The 24,504-nt window shown below is 34.7% G+C and overlaps 1 protein-coding gene across 18 annotated transcripts in view; it reads left to right on the top strand.

Moving 5' to 3' along the window:
* DLG1 (discs large MAGUK scaffold protein 1) overlaps nucleotides 1-24,504 on the top strand; it is a 318,440-nt gene that overhangs the window by 193,403 nt on the left and 100,533 nt on the right. For all 18 annotated transcript variants that reach the window (XM_073231852.1, XM_073231851.1, XM_073231856.1 and 15 more), the window contains 5 exons: nucleotides 11,455-11,505; nucleotides 14,020-14,144; nucleotides 16,728-16,897; nucleotides 17,837-17,973; nucleotides 22,536-22,680. In XM_073231852.1, coding sequence (XP_073087953.1) covers nucleotides 11,455-11,505; nucleotides 14,020-14,144; nucleotides 16,728-16,897; nucleotides 17,837-17,973; nucleotides 22,536-22,680 — 628 coding nt within the window. The remainder of the gene's footprint in view (nucleotides 1-11,454; nucleotides 11,506-14,019; nucleotides 14,145-16,727; nucleotides 16,898-17,836; nucleotides 17,974-22,535; nucleotides 22,681-24,504) is intronic.

The raw sequence follows: 24,504 nt of genomic DNA, 5'->3' as shown, positions 1-24,504 counted from the left end.
CTTACTAGTGTAAAGTGATATTTCATTATGGTTTTAATTTGTATTTCCCTGATAATTAGTGATGTAGAGTATCTTTTCATGTGTCTGTTGACCATCTGAATTTCTTCTTTGGAGAAGTGTCTGTTCAGATCGTCTTCCCTTTTTTTAATTGGATTATTTGCTTTTCGGGTGTTGAGGTATGTAAGTTCTTTATATAGATGTTAACCCCTTATCGGATATGTTGTTTACAAATATATTCTCCCATACTGTAGGATGCCTTTTTCTTTTACTGGTGGTTTCCTTTGCTGAGCAGAAGCTTTTAGTTTGAGGTAGTCCATGTGTTCATTTTTGCTTTTGTTTCCCTTGCCTGAAGAAATATGTTCAGGAAAAAATTGCTCATGTTTATATTCAAGAGACTTTTGCCTCTGTTTTCTTCTGATGGTTTTATGATTTCTTGACTTACATTCAGGTCTTTGATCCATTTCGAGTTTACTTTTGTGTATGGAATTAGACAATAATCCAGTTTCATTCTCTTACATGTAGCTGTCCAGTTTTGCCAACACCAGTTGTTGAAGAGGTTGTCATTTAACCATTGTATACCTATGGATCCTTTATTGTACATTCATTGGCCATATATGTGTGGGTTTATATCAGGGCCCTTTAGTCTGTTCCATTGATCTATAAGTTTATTCTTGTGCCACTACCAAATTGTTTTGATTGCTGTGGCTTTGTAGTAGAGCTTGAAGTTGTGGAGTGCTTTATTAATAAAGTTGAAGAAGAAGCTTTATTCTTCTTTCTCATGATTGCTTTGGCCATTTGGGGTCTTTTGTGGTTCCATATGAATTTTAGAACTATTTGTTCTAGTTCATTGAAGAACACTTTCAGTATTTTGATACGGATTGCACTAACTGTGTAGTTTCCTTTAGACAGGATGGCCATTTTGAAAATGTTAATTCTACCCATAAGCACAGGATGTATTTTCCATTTATTGGTGTCTTCTTTAATTTCTCTAATGAGTGTATTGTAGTTTTCAGGGTATAGGTCTTTCACCTCCTTGATTAGGTTTAGACCTAGATATTTTATTCTTTTTGTTGCATTTGTAAATGAAATTGTTTTCCTGATTTTTCTTTCTGCTTGCTCATTGTTATTGTATAGGAATACAACAGATTTCTGTGTATCAATTTTGTATCCTGCAACTTTGCTGAATTCAGTTATTCTAGTAGTTTTGGGGTGGATTCTTTAGGGTTTTTTATGTATAATATCATGTCATCTGCAAACAGTGACAGTTTACCTTCTTCCTTACCAGTCTGGATGCCTTTATTTCTTTGTGTTCTCTGATTGCTGTGGCTAGGACCTCCAGAACTGTGTTGAATAAAAGTGGGGAGAGTGAGCATCCTTGTTTTGTTCCCAACCTTAGAGGAAAAGCTTTCCGCTTTCGCTGTTAAGTGTGATATTGGCTGTGGGTTTGTCATCTATGGCCTTTGTTATGTTGAGGGCCCTCTATACCCATTTTGTTGAGAGTTTTTATCATGAAAGGATGTTGAATTTTGTCAAATGCTTTTTCTGTATTTATGGAGATTATCATGTGATTTTTGTCCTTTTTGCTGATGTGGTGTGTGATGTTGATGGATTTTCCAATGTTGTACCATCCTTGCATCCCTGGAATAAATCCTACTTGATCATGTTGGATAATCTTTTTGATGTGTTTTTGAATTCAGTTTGCTCATATTTTGTTGAGTATTTTTTATCTGTGTTCATCAGGGATATTAATCTGTAATTTTCTCTTTTTGTGTGTGGTGTCTTTGCCTGGTTTTAGTATTAGAGTGATGCTTCATAGAATGAGTTTGGAAGTATTCTTTCATCTTCTACTTTTTGGAAAACCTTAAAGAGCATGGGTTTTACGTCTTCTCTAAATGTTTGATAAAATTTGGCAGTAAAGCCATCTGGTCCAGGAATTTTGTTCTTAGGTAGTTTTTTTATTACCAGTTTAATTTTGTTGCTGGTAATTGGTCTGTTCAGAATTTCTTTTTCTTCATGCATCAGTCTTGGAAAGTTGTATGTTTCTAGAAAGTTGTCCATTTCTTCTAGGTTATCCAATTTGTTAACATATAATTTTTCATAGTATTCTCTAATAATTCATTTTATTTCTGTGGTGTCCATAGTGATTTTTCCTTTGTCATTTTTTATTCTGTTTATGTGTGTAGACTCTCTTTTTTTCTTGATAAGTCTGGCTAAGGGTTTATCTATTTTGTTCACTTTCTCGAAGAACCAGCTCCTGGTTTCATTCTTTCTATTGTTTATTCTTCTTGATTTTATTTATTTCTGCTCTAATCTTTATTTTATCCCTCCCTCTACTGACTTTGGGCCTCATTTGTTATTCTTTTTCTAGTTTCATTAATAGTGAGTTTAGACTGTTCATTTGGGATTGTTGTTTCTTGAGGTAAGCCTGTATTGCTATGTACTTTCCTTAGAACTTCTCTGTTTCTCACAGATTTTGGGTGTTATTATCTTCATTTATCTCATATATTGCTTGATTTGTGTGTTAATTTTGGTCATTGACCCATTGATTATTTAGGAGCATGTTGTTAAGCCTCCATGTCTGTTGTTTGCATACTTTATTTCTAGTTTCGTACCTTTGTGGTCTGAGAAACTGGTTGGTACAATTTCATTCCTTGTGAATTTACTAATTCTCTTTTGTGGCCTAGTGTATGATCTATTCTGTAAATTTTCCATGTACACTTGAGAAAAATGTGTATCGTGCTGCTTTTGGGTAGAGTGTTCTGTAGATGTCTGTTAGGTCCATTTTTTCTAATGTGTTTTTCAGTGCCTCTGTGTCCTTACTTAGTTTCTGTCTGGTTGATCTGTCCTTTGGAGTGAGTGGTGTGTTGAAGTCTCATAAAATGAATGCATTGCATTCTGTTTTTCCCTTTAATTCTATTAGTATTTGTTTCATATATTTGGGTGCTCCTGTTTTGGGTGCATAGATATTTATAATGGTTATATCCTCTTGTTGGACTGACCCCTTTATCATTATGTTATGTCCTTCTTTGTCTCTTGTTACTCTCTTTGTTTTTAAGTCTATTTTGTGTGATATAAATACTGCAACTGCTTTTTTCTCCCTGTTAATTGCATGAAATATCTTTTTGCATCCCTTCACGTTTAGTCTGTGTATGTCTTTAGGTTTAAAGTGAGTCTCTTGTAGGCAGCACATAGATAGGTCTTGCTTTTTTGTGCATTCAGTAACTCCATGTCTTTTGATTGGTGCATTCAGTCCATTTACATTTTAGGTGATTATCCATAGATATGAACTTATTGCCATTGCAGGCTTTAGATTAATGGTTACCAAAGTTCAAGGGTAGTTCTTTACTATCTAACAGTCTAACTTAACTCACTAATTATGCCATTTCAAACACAATGTAAAGGTTCTCTTTTTTTCCTCCCTTCTTTTTCTTCCTCGTCCACTCTTTATATGTTAGGTGTCATATTCTGTACTCTTGGTGTATACCTTGACTGACTTTTGGGTAGTTGATTTAATTTTGCATTTGCTTAGCAATTAATTGTTCTACTTCCTTTACTGTGGTTTTATTTTCTCTGGTGACAGCTCTTATCTTTAGGAGCCCTTCCATATATAGCATTCCCTCCAAAATACACTGTAGAGATGGTTTCTGGGAGGTAAATTCCCTCAACTTCTGATTATCTGGAAATTATTCAATTCCTGCTTTAAATTTAAATGATCATCTTGCCAGGTAGAGTATTCTTGGTTTGAAGCCCTTCTGTTTCATTGCAATGAATATGTCATGCCACTCCCTCTGACCTGTAAAGTTTCTACTGAGAAGTCTGATGATAGCCTGATGGGTATTCCTTTGTAAGTGTTCTTTTCTCTCTCTCTGTGTGCTTTTAATAGTCTGTCCTTCCCTTAATCTTTGCCATTTTAATTATTATATGTCTTGTTGTTGTCTTCCTTCGGTCCCTTGTGTTGGGAGATCTGTGCACTTCCATGGCCTGGGAGACTATTTCCTTCCCCAGATTTGGGGAAGTTTTTAGCAATTATTTCTTCAAAGTCACTTTCTGTCTCTCTTTCTTTCTCCTTCCTCTTCTGGTACTTCTATAATGCGAATATTGTTCTTTTTGGATTGGTCAACAATTTTCTTAACATTCTTTCATTCTTAGAGGTCCTTTTTTCTCTCTCTGTGTGTCTGCTTCTTTGTATGCCTGTTCTCTAATTTCTATATCAGTTACTGTCTCCTCTGCCTCATCTAATCTGCTTTTAAATTTGTCCATTGTATGTTTCATTTCAGATATTGTATTTTTCAAAGTTTCTGTCTCTTTCTTGAAGTCCTCCCTGACGTCTTAAATATTTTTCTGGTGCTCTGTGATCGTGTATTTTATTTTTATTTTGAAATCTTTATCAGGAAATTGGTGATTTCAGTTTCACTTAGCTCTCTCTCTGGTGTTGGAGGGATTTGGGGTTATTCCAGGTTCTTTTGCCATTTCATATTACTAATGATTTCTGTGGGATAATAACTTTGTGTCAGCGGCCCATCTAGTACCCCGCAGCCTTACTCTCTGGAGCTGCGGAGCCTCTGGAGCCATGGCAGGCGTCACAGGCATGTGGCACCAATGCCGGCCAGGAGGAAAGAGCTCTTTTCTGCTTCCTGGCCGCACTGCCTGCCTCTACTGCCAAGGACAGTGTCTGAACACGCAGGGAGGAGCCTCTGTGCTATGCCCGTGTACCTTCTGTAAGTGGGGCTGCCCTCCTGCTTGCCTGGCACAATGGCAGGTGCAGCAAGTTTGCAAATCAGTGCCAGCCGGGAGGAAGGAGCAGTAGGCTGGGTATCGCAGTGGGAGGCCTCTGCGCTGCATTGCCAGCCATGGGGGTGGAGCACCTGAAGCTTTTGCAAGTTCACAACCTGATGGCCTGAGTGTGCTGGGACGATTTTGTTCATCTGTCCTTTCTCCTTAGCAGCATGCTCTGTGCAATGCTTGCCCCTTTAGCAGCCCTATCACTGTTGTGAAATTTTTCAATGTGCCTGCCTTTCTTCTGTCCTGGATTATCCAATTGTGGTTACCTGTTCTCCACAAGCGGCTGGAATCTCAGTCTCTCTGAGTATTCCACATGTCTTTCCTTTCCAACCCCTCTAATCTGCGGGGAACCATGTAATGTGGTTTCTTGCTCCTGGTGTATATCTCCAGGGCTGCATATTTAGCAGTCCTGGGCTTCTACTCTCTCCAGGTTCTGTTTCTCTTCCTCCCACCTGTGAGCTGGGGTGGGGGAAGGACATGAGTCCCACTGGATCTCAGCTTTGCTAATTTACCCTTTTCTGTGAGATTTCTTTTCCCCTTTTCAGTCTTCTTTCTGGTTATTTTTCAGGATTAGTTGTTTTTCTGTATTTTCATATTATATGTTGTTTTGGGAAGAGGTTTCTGCCTCATTTCTCATGCCACCATTTTGTTTAATATATAGTTGCATAACGTTTTATAGTGGAAAGCATCATATCTTATTTAGCTATTGATGGGCATTCAGTATATCCATTTGCTTACATTTTTTGTATCTAATTTAAATTATTCCCATATCTATCCTTCTTTCCAGGACTTGCTGTTCTTCCCTTAAATAGTAAAATTTTAAGGGAAGACAAAATTAAAGACAAGAGTTTTAGAGCTCTTACTGGTTTCAGTAACGAGATGGAAATGAAGTAATCTGTTGAAATAATTCCCATCTGTTCCTCTTTATTTTCCTGAAGACTGACCATGAACAGTGAAGGTTAGGAAAATTCATTCAATTTGACTTTAGTAGTTTTCTTTAATACTAAAAGCTTTAGTTTTTTCATATAAAGAATAATTGATAATCGCAGTATTTTTAAGTCAATCTAAATGGCTATTACTTATGAAAAACCTTTAAATAAATTCTTTAGGGGTTAATATTTTGTATTTAGTATGTTAGTTTTTCATTAGGAAGAACATTTTCTTCTTTCCAATATATTTTTATTTTTAAATCCTTACCTTGTGATAGTATAGACTTTGAGGTCTTTAATTGCCTAAGATTGTACATTAATATGACCAATGAGTCATATGAATGTTGGTGGATAAAACCTTGATATAACTCTGTAGTTATAAAGTTATTATTGAATTGAACCTAAACAATAGGGAAATAGTTAATCAGGCTTGTTTTTATCTTCCTTTGGACAAGTCTTACACATATTATGTAATAGAATTTGTGTGTCCTGTTTGGATATGTTAATGTCACTTGACTAGAAAACTAAAATCTTTGTGCCACTAAGGGTATCTGTTATAAATTATCCTGTTTCTTTATGGAATATGTGTGTTTATAATTAAATCACATTTAAGAACTTACACAATTTAAAAGTTAAACAATAAATGCTACCCTAGTAGACTACCAACAACCAATTGGAAATATAAGTTCATTAATTCTATCAACAAAAATATGCAATACCTAGCAATCAGCTAAACATGCGTGAAGGAAATGTATAGAGTTTATAGTAAAAAAACTGTAACATTTTACTGATGGCCTAAAAGATTACCTGACTTAGTAGAGAGCATACCTTGTTGCTGAGCAGGATGATAATATAGAAATCATCATTTTCCTCAGATTAATCTATAAGTTTGGTATAGTACCAGTTATAGCCCCAAAAAAGAGAATGAAAGTTTAGGGATAAGCATGGGGAGAGAGGGAAAGAAGGAAAGAGATAAAAAAGAAATAGAATGTATGTATGTATGTGTTTTGGAGGGATGGAGTTGGACTTGATTCATCTAGTGCTGTATCATCCAGTATAGTAGCCACTAGTCACATGTTGATGTTTAAGTTGATTAAAATGCAGTAAAATTTAAAATTTAGTTTCTCTATTGCACAAAACACATTTCAAGTGCTCAGTAACTATATGTGGATAATAACTCCTATATTTGACAAGGAAGATTATGGACCCTTTCCTTCATTGCAGAAACTTGTGTTGGACTTTGTTGATAAAGAAAAGTAAAAGCTCAAGAATAGCCTAGTAAAATTTAAAATAAAAGTAATTGTGGGGAATTTCCCCCTATCAGATCATAAAATATAAAGCATTATTAATTAAAGCAGCATAGTTCTGGTCCAAAACCAGATAAATATAATTTACCTTTGATACATGTTGTATAATCTGATTTTTTTTTTCCTGTTCAGGTTTATTGCAAATTAGTTGTTCTTAGTTAGGCCTTTATGGGGTTTTTCTCCCAATAATGTTAGGAGATATATATGAATTTACCACTTATTCTTAAATGTCTTTGGAATTTTTGCCTTTTACCCAGGCTATTGTCATACCTTTACCAGTTTACTTTTCTCCAGTTACTCTCCATTTCTGTTCCATAGTGCCATAGTTTTTTTCTGGAAAAACTACTAAACCTACTTAATGCCCAGTAACTTTAGGGAACTTTAGTGATAGTTCTCATTCCTGAGGAAAGCACTCAAGAAGCCCCAGTTTCTACCTCTAGTTTCTGTTCCAGCTTTCACTCCCTATACATAATCCCAGGTTGTTGATGGAACTGACTAAATTCAAAACCTAGAAAATAGTAGCAATGACAGTTTGCAAGAAGTATTCTAAATCTATCATCTCATATTTTTAAAGAGGAAAAAAGTTTTGTCCATAATACATTCATTTTGTCTAAAGGTTGATCTCTAATTTTGTTCGCACCTTACCTCTCACCCTATCCTGTAAATTGTAATAAACTCAATTAGATGAGCATTTCTTTCCAATTGGCAGCCATATTTTATAAAAATAATATGAGAAAACTAAGCAACCAACCATCTTATAGTTTTTGAAAACATTACACAACCGTTTTTTCACTTTAAATGAAGTAGTACTTGTAATTTGTGTTTTTGGTAATGTACTATTGGCATTTAGAAGCTCAGTTTGAAAGTGTTTAATGATTTTGTTGAACTATATATGAAATTATCAATTTCAAGTTATTGAGGGTTTAGGAATAGAGTCATTGGGTGTCTTTATGGCCTTTTCTTTTTCACCTTTTTAAATCACTCTGTACTACCTGGAATCATCACCAGATAACAATACATCATGACTTGGCATTAAATTAAGCACCAAGTATATTTACTAAGTACCTTCCTTTGAGAAGACTTAATGGTGAAATCTTAGATTCCTTAAACCAGAAATAATAAGGTCAAGAATTTTACATATTAACACCAAAAGGGCCATATAAGCATATTCACTTGGAAATGTTTTCAACAATAAAATTTTAGACTATTAAGAAAGAAACAAATGAACAAAAAGAGTCCAGTGTAGCAGTTTTGGAATTTGGCCAAAGAAATATGCTAAAGAAAATTTATTAATTATAATGGATGTTTTTAAAATAGAAAAGATTAATTAGCATGAATAAACTGGACATTCAACTCAAGAAGCCTTAAAAAAAAGTCTAAAGAAAGAATAAAAGAATTGGTAAAAAATAAAAGCAAAAAGTAATAGCACAGAATGTATTAGATTAATCAGTGTTAAAACTACTACTTTGATGAAGACTAATAGACTTCCAGCAAGTCTGAGTAAGAAAAAATGAAGATGATACAAATAACGTTTAGAATAAGAAAAGTGGCATAGCTGCAGTTAATGGATTTTACTTAAAATATCTCAAAAAACAAGAGGAAAATCTCCTCAGATGGGAAAGAAGAAACAAAGTAGCAATTGGGTTTAAATCCATTAGAACCATAAGAATTAAGAACTCAAAAAAGTGGTAGAGATGGGTCTCAAAAGCACTCAAGAAGACTCCTAGCCCCTAAATTGGACCTGAATTAAGATTACTTTCTTATAGTATGGTAAAGAAGCAAAATAGCTTACATAAATTTTATTATTCTATTACAGTATAACAAATCACCCTGACACTTAGTGGCTTAAAAAAGAATTCAGTATTTCTCATCGTTTTTCTGGGTTAACTAGAAGTTTATTCTGCTTCATGTGGTATTGGCTTTGGCATTGGAAAATCCCAGAAGATCCAAAATAGCCTCATTCACATGGCTGGCAGTGGTGCTGGTTGCTAGTTAGGAGTGCAGCTGGGGCTTTGGGCCAAAGGCTTTTATTCTCCTGATTCGAATCTCTTCATGTTGCTGGGCAGCTGTGTCTGGGGAGATCTCTCCCTGCACACTAGGTGAAGTACTAGGAGAAACCTCAACCTGGCTGGAGGAGTGCTCTTGACTCAGGGTGAAAAAGAATTCCCAAACAGGTCAAACAAATATAGGTAAGGAAGGAATTCATTAAAACAAGGGCATCAGGGAAAGGCAGTTACTTTGCAGTCAGCAGAGAACAGGTAAGTGCAGAGGGAAAGTTAAGTTCTCAGCCTAGGGTATATTCCCTTCCCAATTCCTGAAGCCAGGTTACCTGGCATCCTGTGACCACTTGGATCAGCATGGCATGGGGACTAGTCCCTACCACCCCAGGATTTGGGGGAGCTATGGAGCACAGGATGGAGTGAGATTATGTTCTGAGAACTTCCCAAAGAAAGGACATTTCATTCTTCAGGCTTCTAAGAGCAGATCGCACAGCAGCGGTTCTGTCCAGGTCACCCAGGTGACGGAAACATGCAGGCCCAAATCTGAGCTCTTAGCAGCCCCTTCCTACTTTATTAGGAGTGAAGCAGAGACAGAGTGAAGACTTGAAAATAAAATGAAATATCAAAGAGACAAACCACAATAATCTGAGCAGTGAGAAAGCTGTATTTGAAAGTATGCACTTAAAGAAAGGAAAGTGCAGGCATCCTCAGAGAAGAGGCACAGTAAAATTTTGGGATTTAATCTTTCAAGGCTTTCAGGAATGGTGCAGAGGGCAGAGGGGAGATTGTTGGGTGTAGACTTGACTTGAGGTCTTAAGGTACTTATCCCTGGTGAGAGACACCATATCTCCTTTCCTTTATTATCAGTCCTCCAGCTAAGTCTGCTAAATAAACCCAGCACAAGGGATTGACTTATCCTGTTCTCCAAGATAGTGGGGACATACCAGTTAAGACTGCCTTCCCTACCCTGCCTTAAGATAGGCTGTTGGGTTATTGCTTGATTACCAGAGAATATGTTAGGAATCTTACTTTTCAACTCTCTGCTTTTTAAAATGGAATCTTAGCCTTAAGATGGGGTCCCACCTGTTCTTACTATACTGTTTATATCTCAGCATTTTTCATCATAGGCAGGAAAAGTTAATCATGATGCTTGTTCCATGTCTCTGCCCTACCTCACTCATAGGCTGTTGGAGCTTCTTCACATTATAGCTGCTGCTTTCTTAAAAGTGCTTTCTAAGACAAAGGCAAGCATTATAAGACATCACATGACTTAGCTTCAGAAACCACACAGAATCATTTGTGCAGGATTCTTTTTAACAAAGCTCATCTAGACCTGCCTAAATTCTGAGGGGAGGGGAAATGGACAACACCTCTTGATGCTAGGATGGTTTAGTCATTCTGCAAATGAAAAACGGTGGGATGAAAGATTGAAGGCAATGTAGAGAAATGCAGTTTATCACAATCCTTATTGGCCTTATTTGATCGGGTATTTTGCAGAGCCTCGTAGTCACCAGTAGTGAAGCAATAATTTGAACCCAAGTTAATCTAATTCCAAAGACTATTACCCTCACCAGTGGCCTTCACTGTGGGAATTACCTCTTTCCAGGAAGGTAAAGGGAATACATTAGTAGGAAGCAGAGAAAATACTTGTTGTGTGAGATGTGAGCAAGAACATGAGTGGTGAATCAAATTTGGACATAAAATGAGTAAGTGAAATTTGTGACAGAGGAAATACTAAAGTAACAGATACAGTAGGCGGGAACTTGTGGGATATGTAAAGGAAAAAGCAAGTCATTCCAATTTGATGGTAGGTAAAGCACATGAAAAGGTGAGATATCTATGTTAGGAATGAAACTGAGTGATGGATTGGGGTCAATTCATGAATGGGGTCAGTTGCATGAGAGAGTTCATGAAAGTTTTGGAGGGAGTATATTATTAGACATAGTCTCCAAGAAGATCCATCTGTGTAAAACACATTAGAATGATTTGGACAGTGAAGAATACTGGCCTGTAAGAGATTGGGTAGATTATATGGGCAGTAGTCCAGAGGAGATCAACAGAGGCTTGAACCAAAGTTAATAGAAATGAGAAAGAAGAAATGATGGTTTTCAGAAAAATTGAGGTATTTAAAACAGTAAGAATTGGCAACTGATTAGATGTGTGGATCATATCTAATGTCAAGAGTTGAATAATACTGAAAGCTGAATGTACCCTTTCTGTATTTGAAAGTAATAATGCCATGAATATCAGCTTATTAATCACATTTGCACTTTTACATTCCTTGAAAATCTTCCCTAAAATTATTTAAATGAAGCTGTATTATTTAATTGCATCCCATGTAACAGGTTTTCATTAATAAATCATGCAAAAATTATGTCTTGCCATTTCAAATTTTATAGTCTGTATTTCTGTGCTGCTACCTTTTTCCCCCACTAGGTTAATGGCACTGATGCAGATTATGAATATGAAGAACTCACACTCGAAAGGGTAAGAGCCATTAATTATCTTAAGTTTTTATGCATATATCTGTTGTTCTAAAGACCCCTTTTAAATATATTGCTCTTTCATATAGAATACAAGGGACAAGATATTTCAAAAACAACCATGTAATATCAGTTTCTTTTATCACATATCATAAAATTGGCCATGGTATTTTCAAAACATGTTGCTTTTCTTTAATAATACTTTTTTAAAACAAAATCTTTCCTTAAAATAATTTCAGATTACAGAAAAGTTATACAGAGAATTTCCATTTACCCTGGGATGAGTTTAGTTTCCTCTATTGTTACTAACATCTTACATTACTAGAATACATCTGTTTCAACTAATGAACCAGTACTGATATGTTATTGAATCTATGCTTCGGGTTTCCTTAATATTTATGTATTTCTCTTCCAGAATCCCATCTAGGATACCACATTACATTTAGTTATCATATCTCCCTATGCTCCTGTAGATGAACAGTTTCTTAGATCTTTCACAGGTTTTAATTTTACTTTATCTTTCATATAATACTATCTTAAATGAGTATTTAGTATCCTTATAAAATGGTCCTTATATCAATTCTTTTGTAGCAAAATAATAACCATAGTTCTAATTGACAAGAACTTACTGAAAATTTATTATCATGTACTCCCCCAGTAAGAAAATAACTTAAAGGGTACAATTCAGATGTATAAATTTTCTTGATATATTTTCCCTTTAAGAATACTGCACTCAATTGATGCTGTATTTTAGTAATACCACCTTGTCTGACCAGCATTTTTGGGAAATGAAGTGTTCTACACAAGTCAGTTTCCTAAGTAACTGAATGTCTATATGTTTAAGACTAAAATCCTCAATAATTAGATTTGCTTATGTTTGACACCAGAGTAGACTCTGCATGAAAATAGACCTGAAAGGATCTTTAACATGTATAAAAGATCTGTATTGCCTACTACCTGAATTTGGGTCACTTGTTCAAGTAAGGTGGATGACTGAGTAACTTTCAACCAATCGCACTATTAATACATTGTACATATTTTAATATGATATCTTGTTTGGGTTTTTTTCCAGCTTTATTGAGATGTAATTGATATATAATCCTCACTTTTTATTATTTTTTTATTTTATGATCTATTATTATTATTTATCCTTTCCCAGTACCTTTTAAATTCCTTGTTTAGTCAAGAATGTATTATATTTTTCACTGATTAAAGAACTTGAGAACCAGGAATTGGGAAAGAGAGTACAAACTTGCAATTAGAAGATGGAGTCACTGAGATCATGATCAACAATACTGTATTATATACTGTATTATATATGTAAGAATTTCTGAGAGACGAGATCTTATTCTCAACACAAAAAATGAAATGATAGACATGATAGCAGTGTTTACTTAAAGCTACAGTGGTAATCACATTGCAATATATAAATATATCAAATCAATGTGTATACTTTAAACTTACATAATGTTATAAGTCAATTATGCCTCAATTTTTAAAAAGCAAAGAAAAAAAGAACTTGAACACCTGAGTAATTTGGTAACTTCAGATAACCTGTTGATACTGTTATTGAGACTCTAGGAACTCTTTTAAAGAGTTTAGACTGAAAATATATATATGTGATTAACAAAATTTCATGACACATCATAGTAGAGTGAATGATTTAAACTGTTTAATACTAAAAATTAAGTAATTTGTCCAGATAAGATCTGCTTATTTGAGTTGCCTGAGAGTCATAATTGGGACATTCTTGCACACATAAATTTTAATGCCATTGCTTAGAACATTGTCCTTGAACACTTTTTGTAGTGCTAGAACCTTTCTTCAAATAAAATAGTCAGAGATCCAGAATGTAAAATAATCAAAAAGTAGTGCTGCTTTGGCAAAATGGACTGCTCTCAAGAAAACACACCAATGTTAAGCTCTCAGGTTGGGCTTTCAGTACAAAAAAATGCCTTTTGAGGGTCAGGTACCTTTTTTAAACAAGTAAAGGATGGCAACTGTTACTTAGCAGATGCAATTTGGTCATTTTATTATAAGCTGATGGCCAAGGTAGTACAAGAAAAGCACTACCTTCTACCACTTTCTAAAAAATCTGAAGTGATTTATTTGTTTCACCTACAATCAAGTAATAAGCATAGCAGCAGAAAGATGAGGATTTTTTTTCCCTAGGAGACATTTGCCTGACTAAACATGAATGAGATTGCATTTTAAAAGAAAAGAGACTTAATAGACATCTCTGCACTTGGGTGACTAATCCAAGGACAAACTGCACGTACATTTTTAAAGAAAGAACAAAAGTATACAGTGGGTTCTTCAGCCTTACGTACTCAGCAGTAAGGCCTCCGAATTCTTCAGAGAAAAAGGCTTTCCTTGTATTTGTTAATTTAGAATCTTTATTTTTTTATATACCCTTATGTATGTATTCCCGTCAGTACTTTCTAGGTCCTATAAATAAAGGAAGCTATAAATAAAGATAATTCTTATTCATTCAGTCTTTTTTTCCCTCTATCCCTAGGGAAATTCAGGGCTTGGTTTCAGCATTGCAGGAGGTACAGACAACCCACACATTGGAGATGACTCAAGTATTTTCATTACCAAAATTATTGCAGGGGGTGCAGCTGCCCAAGATGGAAGATTGAGGTATATTTTTTACTTTATGTTATGACACTGTATCCACTTCATTTTTTCTTGAACAATGTATAAATACAAATAAGAAACACTATCATAACAACTAACATGAGGTAGATGCTCAAATAACAAATGAATAAGATAATTGTGCTCCAAGCATTGTTTCCCTCTTTAAATTTAGGAACTCAGTTTCATCTTAGATATTACAACATTTTGAATAATAAGTTTGGTTGAAAGTTTAAATGGTTGTAAGCAAATTTATAGAAATCCTAGATTTCCCTTTGTTATTTTCAATGTATTTACAAAATGTTTTTCATTTATTTTCTGGGTGGGAAACATATAAACTTATTTAAGGTAGAAGAGATCATATATGTATGAGTTTGTATCTCATACACACAGTAAAGATTATGCAAAGTTTAAATTTTTTATCTAAACATTTTCTTATTGAATAGGTGAAAGTAACATTGGTCTTTTTTAAATTAAAATTCTATTCAGAAGATACCTTTAGCATCCTTCTTACCTCCTGTGACCGTGGATTGTGGCACTTTTCTATTCCCTTGTTTGTTGTTTTTATATATGGTGGTAATCTGACATTTTAAGTCTAAGGATTTATATGTGACCAGTTAAAAACAACTTTTTCTCGAAGTTTTTAAACATTCCTTCTCACTGGATATGTCAGATAGTGTATTTGTGAAATCAGTTAGATGTAAGATTAATAATTTGGCCATTCATGTAAATGTAGGATTTACTTCCTAATTCTGTTATTGCCCTTTTATTTGTGCTTCTTATGTGAAAATTAGTATGTTACATTTACTTAACAAAGAACATAACATAGTACTAATTCTAAGGTATCACATCTTTGGATATAGAATCTCTTTAAAGAAAGTTAATTTGATAGAGAAGCTTATCAGGATCAATTGTAATATTTAATTGTCTTTTGTTCCCCTTTACTGCCCAATTTCAGATGACCAGTCTTTTTTTTCCTTTCCCTAATGGCATTCCATGTAATTAAAACTGAGAACAGCTAGGGGAAAAGTTAGGAGTAGGAACAAATAAGCCTTAAAAATATATATTACGAAGCCAGAGACAGGTTAGATTCCTCAAGGGAGGAACAACCTAAGACAGGCACAGTCTCAGGGGGGCCATCAGGTGAGAAATTGGGGATCAACAGAGGTGAGGCTTAGAACCTCACCCCCCTGTTTTGAGAGAAATCTGCATCCGTGGATGTTTTGTTGCCCTTGTCTAGCTTGGATTAATACTTAGTCTGTAGGCACAGACCTGATCATCTACATTTGCCCTCTTACAGCACTAAATTATGTTTTCTACCTTTATCTTGCATCTACCTACCACTTCAGCATTTTATTTTAAAAATAAATAAATAAATAAATAAGAGAGAAATGTGGGATTCACATATAAATCAAGTATAAAAATCAAATGAATAATCATATCTGACTTGATTGTTTATAGTTCGTGATGCGTGATCAAATCCGAAAGTTTCTGTGATATGACTGCCCTTGCACTGTTCACCATGTAAGAACTTATTCACTATGTAAGAACTTGTTCACCATGTAAGAACTTGTTTGTTACGCTTCAGAAGATTGGAGACTGTTGAGAATTAGGCTTGGGGTTGATTAATGATTGTGCATTGAGTTCCCTATACAGAATTTTATTGTTGTTAACAACCATTTGATCAATAAATATGAAAGATGCCCTCTCAAAAAAAAAAAAAAATATATATATATATATATTACGATATCAAATGAAATTAATTTTGTACATGAGAAACCTTTTATTTAAAGGTTTATTTATAGACATAATCTCTACCTTGACATAAATTTTTTTTTTTGAGGAATCATTGATGCACAATCTTATGAGGGTTTCACATGAATAACATTATGGTTACTACATTCACCCATATTATCAAGTCCCCAACACACACCCCCATTGCAGTCACTGTCCATCAGCATAGTAAGATGCTATAGAGTCACTTGTCTTCTCTGTGCTATACAGCCTTCCCCATGCTCCCCGTACATTATATGTGCTAATCATAATACCCCCTTCTCCCTCCCTCCCACCACTCTTCCCACCTCCTTTCCCTTTGGTAACCGCTAGTCTCTTCTTGGAGTCTATGAGTCTGCTGCTGTTTTAACTTCACATAAATTTTAAGAAATAATTTCATTTTTTAAAATCTGGTATGTAAGTTGGAAAAGGCAGTCAAAAAATATTTTTGGATAAATCAGTGAATTTATCTCAGTTTTGCCACTTACTATCTCTGTGACCTTATTCTAGTTGTTCAGTCTGAATCTGTTTTCTTTGAGTCACAACTCTATCAGTCACTGTCTGGGCAGCCTTGGGAAAGTCATCTAAACTCGTGCCTCAGTGTCTCCATCTGTTAAAACAGGGATATATATCTGCTCTTAGGATAAAATGTTTATATAAGTATTTGATATATTGAAATTTAACATACCGTTTCATCATTTATATTTCCTCTAATACATCTCTTTACCTTAAAAATGGAAATGACAAGAAAAATTGGCAAAGGGAAAAATGGACATTTAGATTTTTAGCTTTTCATTTTTAATATTTTTTCCTCAGGGTCAATGACTGTATACTGCGAGTAAATGAAGTAGACGTTCGTGATGTAACTCACAGCAAAGCTGTTGAAGCATTGAAAGAAGCAGGGTCTATCGTACGATTGTACGTAAAAAGAAGGAAACCAGTATCAGAAAAAATAATGGAAATAAAGCTCATTAAAGGTCCTAAAGGTATGAAATAAATCAAACTAAGACAAATTATTAAGAACTCTTGAGTTAAATGTAACAATGAAATTATTTAAGACATGCATTCTAGGATTAACAATACTGGTAATCTACAGAACTTGTGTGAATATTTAGAATTTCTTACTTCTACTAATTTTTGTCTTAAGTAGAGTTCTACTTAGACACTGAAGACGTGTATTTTAATATTAATGTACAATCACTAATCTACAAAGTACATTAAATGCAGATACACGCTAAAAAAATATGTGTGTCATTAGCAGTACATCTGAAGGGAGGACTATTAATATATGATTTCTGAATTTTGAAAACATTGATGGGATTAAGAATAAATGGAAATATTAATTCTAATTTGTGGCTTCATGGAAGAGGTAGTATTCCAACACATGAAAAAAAGAAGAAAGAGCTACAGATTGGCTGGTATTAAAGTTATTGAATTTATGAATTATAGAAATTCCTTATTTAAAATCAATTCGTAGAATATTGGAAACAGAACAAAATTGCCTACATTTCTGAAGCCTATTACTTCTGCCCACCACCAATTTTATTATTTTTTTCTCAATTATTTTAATCTTGTGACTGTATTAAGTGTTACTAAGAAGCACAATTATGATGGAAACAAATGCAAAACATAATTTTACAGTGCCTCTTTGAACTAACAAACAAATGAATTTACAAAAAAGACTTTAACAAGTAACCTGAGGGCGATAATAGGAACTAACTTTTAACTGTAGGAGCACCTATATGTATAAATATCCCTGATTGTGGAACAAATACTTAGGATTTTTACAAGTAGGTAGATAGATCCTAATCTGTTTTAAAAAGCATTACTGTGATGAAATGGTCACCTTCTGGCTTTCAACTATTTCTTTCTGGACTTAACTCATATTTATTAATGAGATTATAAAACTAGTGTTTTCCAAACAGGTCTTGGATTCAGCATTGCTGGAGGTGTTGGAAATCAGCATATTCCTGGAGATAATAGCATTTATGTCACCAAAATAATTGAAGGAGGTGCAGCACATAAAGATGGTAAACTTCAGATTGGAGATAAACTTTTAGCAGTAAGTATAAGAGATAATAGTGCTTTAAAAATCATTTTTATGTCTTGTCTTTTTCTGGCAGACTTTGAATTTCTGCATGCCGAAAATGTTTAAGTGATATTTAAATGCATGAATACTGGCCTTGCTTTAGTCAAAACCTGAAAAATGATTATTATTTTTATTTACCAGTTTCCTCTGCCAGCTTCATTCTCTTTTTCGTTTATTCTTTTTTTTCTTTTTCCTCCTTTTATTGAAGAGTTAGGGGCTTGGATGCAGAGGATTCTTTAATCAGAATCCTTAGGTTCGTATCACAGTGTCATCCTTCATTCGTGCTTGGCCTTCTTTTTTCCTTTTCTTTTTTTTACTTATTTTATTTATAATATAAAGAAAACTGCTGAAGTCATTACCCAATCCAAGAACTAAAATACCAACAGACCAACAAATTGTATTGTCTTTCCTTTGATTTTTAAAAATTGCTTAATCACATGTATATGCTTAAACATCTTGTGTAGTATTATTTGTTTTGGAAAATTTGAAGTCTTTTGTTCTGTATGTAGTCTTTTAATATTGTTTTTATGCAATATTGTTTTACTGATACTTATCCATATTGTTGCCTAGAGCTGAAATTTATTCATTTCACCTCTATATAATATTCTGTTCTGGGACTGTTCTATGTGTATTTATCCATTCTTCGTCAATAACTGTCTTAGGCCATATTCCCTAGAAGAACAAAACCTGAAGAAAAGCTACTTTAAGGTTAAGGTATAATTGGGAAGTGTAATCTCAGAAAAGCTAGAGTGAAGAAAAATGAAAAGTGAGGCAGGCATGAAAGAAGGCCAGTACAAGGTGTTATGTTTCTGAGCTGGCTATATTTTCATAAGAAAATGTAGCTGATTGCTTGTCATGTATATCAGTTTTTCAGGCAGGTGATAAGGAACTACTAAACCTTAGATCCATCCACCCAGGGAAAAGACAGGTTTGTCTTCTGGACTCTCTTAGTCTCCTGTCTCTTGTTATAGTCTACATCATGGGGGTTAACTGTCCCAAATTTCTGGGCTGTGTTACCCAGCTCCTCTGGGCAGTTGCTAGGGAAGCCAGGTCCCATGCTCTGTGTCACAGCACTTCCCCTGAACCCAGAAGTGGTGGGAAGAGCTAGATCCTCAATAGTCTAGACAGGTCAGACATGAGCTTCTAACGTGTTACAGCTCTCACTATGTGGAACATGTCAGTCATGTCAATACCTAGCCCTTACTCCAGAAGAGACTGAAAGAGCTGGTATAATAGGAGAGGAGACCAGGTGAAACTAGTCAGGACTTTCCACTAAGAGCCGCCAGGGCCAAGTGAACAGATACCTTAAACAAAACTGTAAAGGCACATAAACAAGGTCTCATATTTCCCTCTTTTTTTTGGTTTTATGAACAATTCTGCCAGGAAATACTGCTTTATGTCCTGGTGAACATGTACAGGGGTTTCACCTATTTACCTTAGCATGGAATTTAATGAATCATGAGGTATCCTATGGTAATATTATAACAGAAACATACTGTTTCCCAAACTGATTATAAAAATTTACACACTCATCAGCAAAGTATGAACAGTTTCTTTGTTCTGCTGCTGTCCATGACTGCTTCTTGTTGCAGCAAAGAGATAGACTCATTATTTTTGAGTTAATGATGGGGAAAAGGAAGGAGCTGGCCTTGACCTGCTTTTCTCTAACTTATCCTCTCACAGCTATGACTTGCCACTCCTTTGCCCAAGCTACAACCACTACCCACACATCACCTATACACACTACACCAGTTCAAAATAGTCTTCTTTATCCACTGGGTTTCTCACTTTATTTTTTAATTTCTTGGATTCCATTTTTTCCTTTATGGTTTCTTTAGTCAGTTTTAGTGTGATAGGGAGCTGGCAATTTATGCTGATTTTCCATTTAGTGAGGCTTTTGTTACCATAATTGCACTGAAATTATCGAGTTCTTAGTTCTCATCCTAATTGATGTATCAGGCATTTGATACACTTGCTTCTCCAAACACATTTTTCCATTTTGCCTAACAGTGACCCTCTCTCTTGGATTTCTCTTATCTCACTCCTCGTTCTCTCTTTGGTGCATCTTCTCCCTGACGTCTAAATGTTGAAATGATCCAGGACTTGGTCCTTGTACATTTTCTCTTTTTTCTTTGATGGTAGTCAAGTAACTTACTGGATCTCATTGTACATTATAGGGATAAATATTATTTTCTGAACTTTAGTTTTATTTTTATACATGCAGACCTTTCATACTTGACTAAAATATAGAAAATTTTAACAGTAGTTCTTGGCAAAGCAGTTGAAAAGCCCTAAGAGATTTCATCTAGTCTCCTTTTGCATGTCTCAAGAGTCATCTCAAATTTAATATATCTAAAAATTAGTCTTGTTATTCCCCCAACCCCAAAACCTGCTCCTTGCACAAGTTTCATGTCTTATAAAATGGGAACTTTTATCATTATGTTTGCCCAGTTCCAAAACTTTAAGATCATCCCTTTCTTTCATCCTCCACATTGAATCCCTCAGCAAAGTTTGTCAGTTTTTATCAGTTATTAATGCTGCATAAGAAAACACAAAAATTAGTAGCTAAAACAACATTCATCATTTATTTGTTTACACTTCTCTAATTTGGGTAGGGTTCAGCCAGGACAACCTGTCTGCCAGGATGGCTCAGCTAGGGCCGGGAATCCACTTCCAAGCTGGCTTACATATGGTGGGCAAGTTGGTGTTTGCTGACAACAGGGAGCTCAAATGGGGCTGTTAGCCAAGTGTTGAATTCTCCAATGGCCTCACCACATGGCTGAGTTGGGCTTTTCACAAGATGGTGGCCAGGTTCCAGGAGAGACATACCAAGAGTAAGCTTTCCAAGAAGACAAGCTCCAATACATGGCATTTATCAATCTTCTCTGTACCAGTTACTAATGGCTCTGGTTAAAGCTAGTTACATGACCAAGCAAGATTCAGATTCAGTGTAGGAAGAAATTTTATAAGGGTGTGAATACCAGGATGCATGACTCATTGCAGGCCATCAAAGGAACAATATAATATAGCTATGTATTTCAAAATGCAGGCAGCCCTCACTATACAATAGGTAGTGTGCAACCATGAAAATGACCGTGTAGCTGATACCCAGCAAAGAAGTATTAATCAGTGGGGAAAGTTACTATTTTTCTGTGACCTTTGGAAATTTTTGTCAAAACATTAAAAATTCTCCTATTGTCAGTGATAAAGGTACAAATTAGGGAAATGAAAAATATACTAAAATGAAGATTTGTTTAAAAGTACACTGTGATTTAAATTTAAAACATTAGATATTTATAGTGTCTCTTTACCAAAAAAATTTACAAAAAAGTGAAACAATCTAAACCTAAAGCTTAGCGGTAGGAAAGAAATAGCAAAAATTAGAGCAGAAATTAATGAAATAGGAATAGAAAACCACAGAAAAGATGAATGAAACCAAAACTCTGTTCTTAACAGCTCAACAAAATTGACATACGTTTAGCTAGACTAGCCAAAAAAAAAAGAAGACCCAAATTTCTAAAAATACAAATGAAAGAAGGGACATAAGGGAATACTTTTATTTATGAAGAACTATTAGATAACTTATATGAAATGGACAGATTCCTACAAAAGCACAAACTACTACTTAAATACAGTAGTGCTGAGAGTCTAGCCGGGGCAATGAGAAAAGAGAAAGGCATTCAAATAAAGAAGGAGGAAGCAAAAGTATATTTGCAGATTATTGATTGGTTAAAGATATACTGAATATAGAAAATCCTAAAGAACCTACTCATAGAACTTATAAACAAATTTAACAAAGTTGCAGGATACAACATCACTACAAAAATCAGTTCTGTTTCTACACATAAGATAGATGAATGGCCAATAAACAACTTTTTTGAAATTATAATTAACATACAACTTAAAACATGCATTGTTTCATAGGCCCTTTTAATGAACTGATAATATTCAGTGTTGGCAAAGGTCTGAGTAGATGGGCACTCTCATTCTGTGGTAGTGAATATAAATTTATAATTTATAAATATAAAGCCATTCATTGAGAAAACCAGCTTAAATATTTGTTAATATCGGAATAGCTTAATAAATTATGGTATAACCATAATTATAATGTGGTACATGCAACAGTTTTTAAAGATGAGGTAATTCAACATGGAAAGATCTAAAAGATACCTTACATTAAAAATCCAATTGCAGAACAAAATTTTAGTAACATCTCATTTTCTTTAAATAAAAACAAATGAACTAAATTGTAGCCACACACATTCCTAACTGCCTAAGAATGCAGGGAGGTTCAGGCCTTGGGCATTAGGAGGAACAGAGGCTGGAATAAAGATTGACTATTTCATTAGCATATATAAATAACTTACCGTTCTAAACAACTTCCTGATATCACAAAAAATAAAAATGGGTACTCTCCACCAACCTTCATATTCATTAAATCACACTCTTTTTCCCACTTTTAGTGTAATTGTTTATAACCAAGAAGCAGAAAACAAATGAAAATGTCTTAAATGTCTTTTGGGGTTTCTTTGTAGGTGAATAGTGTGTGTTTAGAAGAAGTTACTCATGAAGAAGCAGTAACTGCCTTAAAGAACACATCTGATTTTGTTTATTTGAAAGTGGCAAAACCCACAAGTATGTATATGAATGATGGCTATGCACCACCTGATATCACCAATTGTAAGTCTGTTTGGTTCAATCTCTCTTACTTTAGATGTGATGTAGTTTAATGAAAATTTAAGCATTATACAAATATTTTCAAATGAATTATTAATCATTTTAACCTAATAGTTTTTAAAAATCAATTTTAAGGGATCTTTTTCACCTTTACTACTTATAGAAGTAATTACTATTAACATTTAAGGCATTGATTTTCAAACTTTTATGTAAGTAATTGTAACCAATGCTGTTTGCAAAAAATGAAGATTCCTATTTTATTCTAATAGCTCTGAGATGGAATACAGAAATCTACTTTAACAAGCAAAGTAATTCTTATGCTTCTGGTGCTGCTGGTTAGACTGCCCGTTGAGAAACACTAACTTAAAATATTTCTAAAACTTATCTTTTCTATGTTCTCAACTATGTAAACACCAGTATTATCTTTGTACTTTAACCTCCTAGTGTATTGCCTAACTATATTTGTGTACAAAACAATTGTGTTGCCTACTTTTAAAAGTACTTACATAATCTTAACTTTCCTATTTCATTTTCAGTTTTCTTAATGTACAAGTGGGGTGATATTTAAATATATTTTTTAATGTGTTTGTGTTAGTTAAAAAATTAAAGTTTTTGCCCCTGTGCCCGGAGGTAGTGGGCTTTGGCTCAGATTGAACTTAGATGGTGGTGTGAGAGATGAGACAGATAACTCCTCCCAAAAACACATATAATATGAAAATATAGTTAATACAACTATTCTTAAAAGATCAACAGGAAAGAAGGCTATGCTAGACTGCATACACCTGGAGAACAGAGTAGACCTCACAAAACAGGGCACCAGCACCACTCCCCTGCAACCCCCAACATTACTCCACAGTCTGAGCAGTTCCAGAAACTAGAGCTTCTGGGCTCTAGAGGGCACCACATACAAACATGAAATGTCAAAGGAACCTGGTTCAAATCAAAATCTTGCAAACACCAGAAAAAGGGCCAAGTGAAACTGAACTCACCAGTCTACCTGAAAGAGACTTCAAAATAAAAATCATAAACGTGTTCAAGGAGGTACAGAAAAATATTCAAGAACTCAGGGACAAATTTAGGATGGAGATTCAATCATTAAGAAATTCCATATCTGAAATGAAACATACAGTAGAGGGATTTAAAAACAGATTGGATGTAGTACGAGAGAGGGTAAATGGAATTGAAAGTACAAAAGAGGAATACACAGAAGCTGAGGCACAGAGAGAAAACAGGATTTCTAAGAAGGAAAGAATATTGAGAGAACTATGTGACCAATCCACATGGAACAATATTCGCATTATAGGGGTACCAGAAGAAGAGAGAGAAAAGGGGATACAAAGTGTCTTTCAGGAGGTGATTGCTGAAAACTTCCCCAATCTGGGGATCTCCCAACACAAGGGACCCAAGGAAGACAACACCAAGACATGTAATAATTAAACTGGCAAAAATCAAGGATAAGGACAGACTTTTAAAAGCAGCTAGAGAGTGAAAAAAGATCACATACAAAGGAAAACCCATCAGGCTATCATCAGACTTCTCAACAGAAACCTTACAGGCCAGAAGGGAGTGGCCTAATATATTTAATGCAATGAAACAGAAGGACCTCAAACCAAGAATACACTACCTGGCAAGATTATCACTTAAATTTGAAGGAGGGATTAAACAATTTTCAGATAAACAAAAGCTGAGAGAATATACCTCCCACAAACCACCTCTACAGTGTATTTTGGAGGGACTGCTATAGATGAAAGTGCTCCTAAGGCTAAATAATGGTCACCGGGGGAAATAAAACCACAGTAAAGAAAGTAGAACAATTAATTACTAAAC

The sequence above is a fragment of the Manis javanica genome, chromosome 3 (genome assembly GCF_040802235.1).
Source record: "Manis javanica isolate MJ-LG chromosome 3, MJ_LKY, whole genome shotgun sequence".
Lineage (NCBI taxonomy): Eukaryota > Metazoa > Chordata > Mammalia > Pholidota > Manidae > Manis > Manis javanica.
The sequence above is the reverse complement of the archived record's forward strand: the minus strand, read 5'-3'. Positions and strand labels throughout refer to the sequence as shown.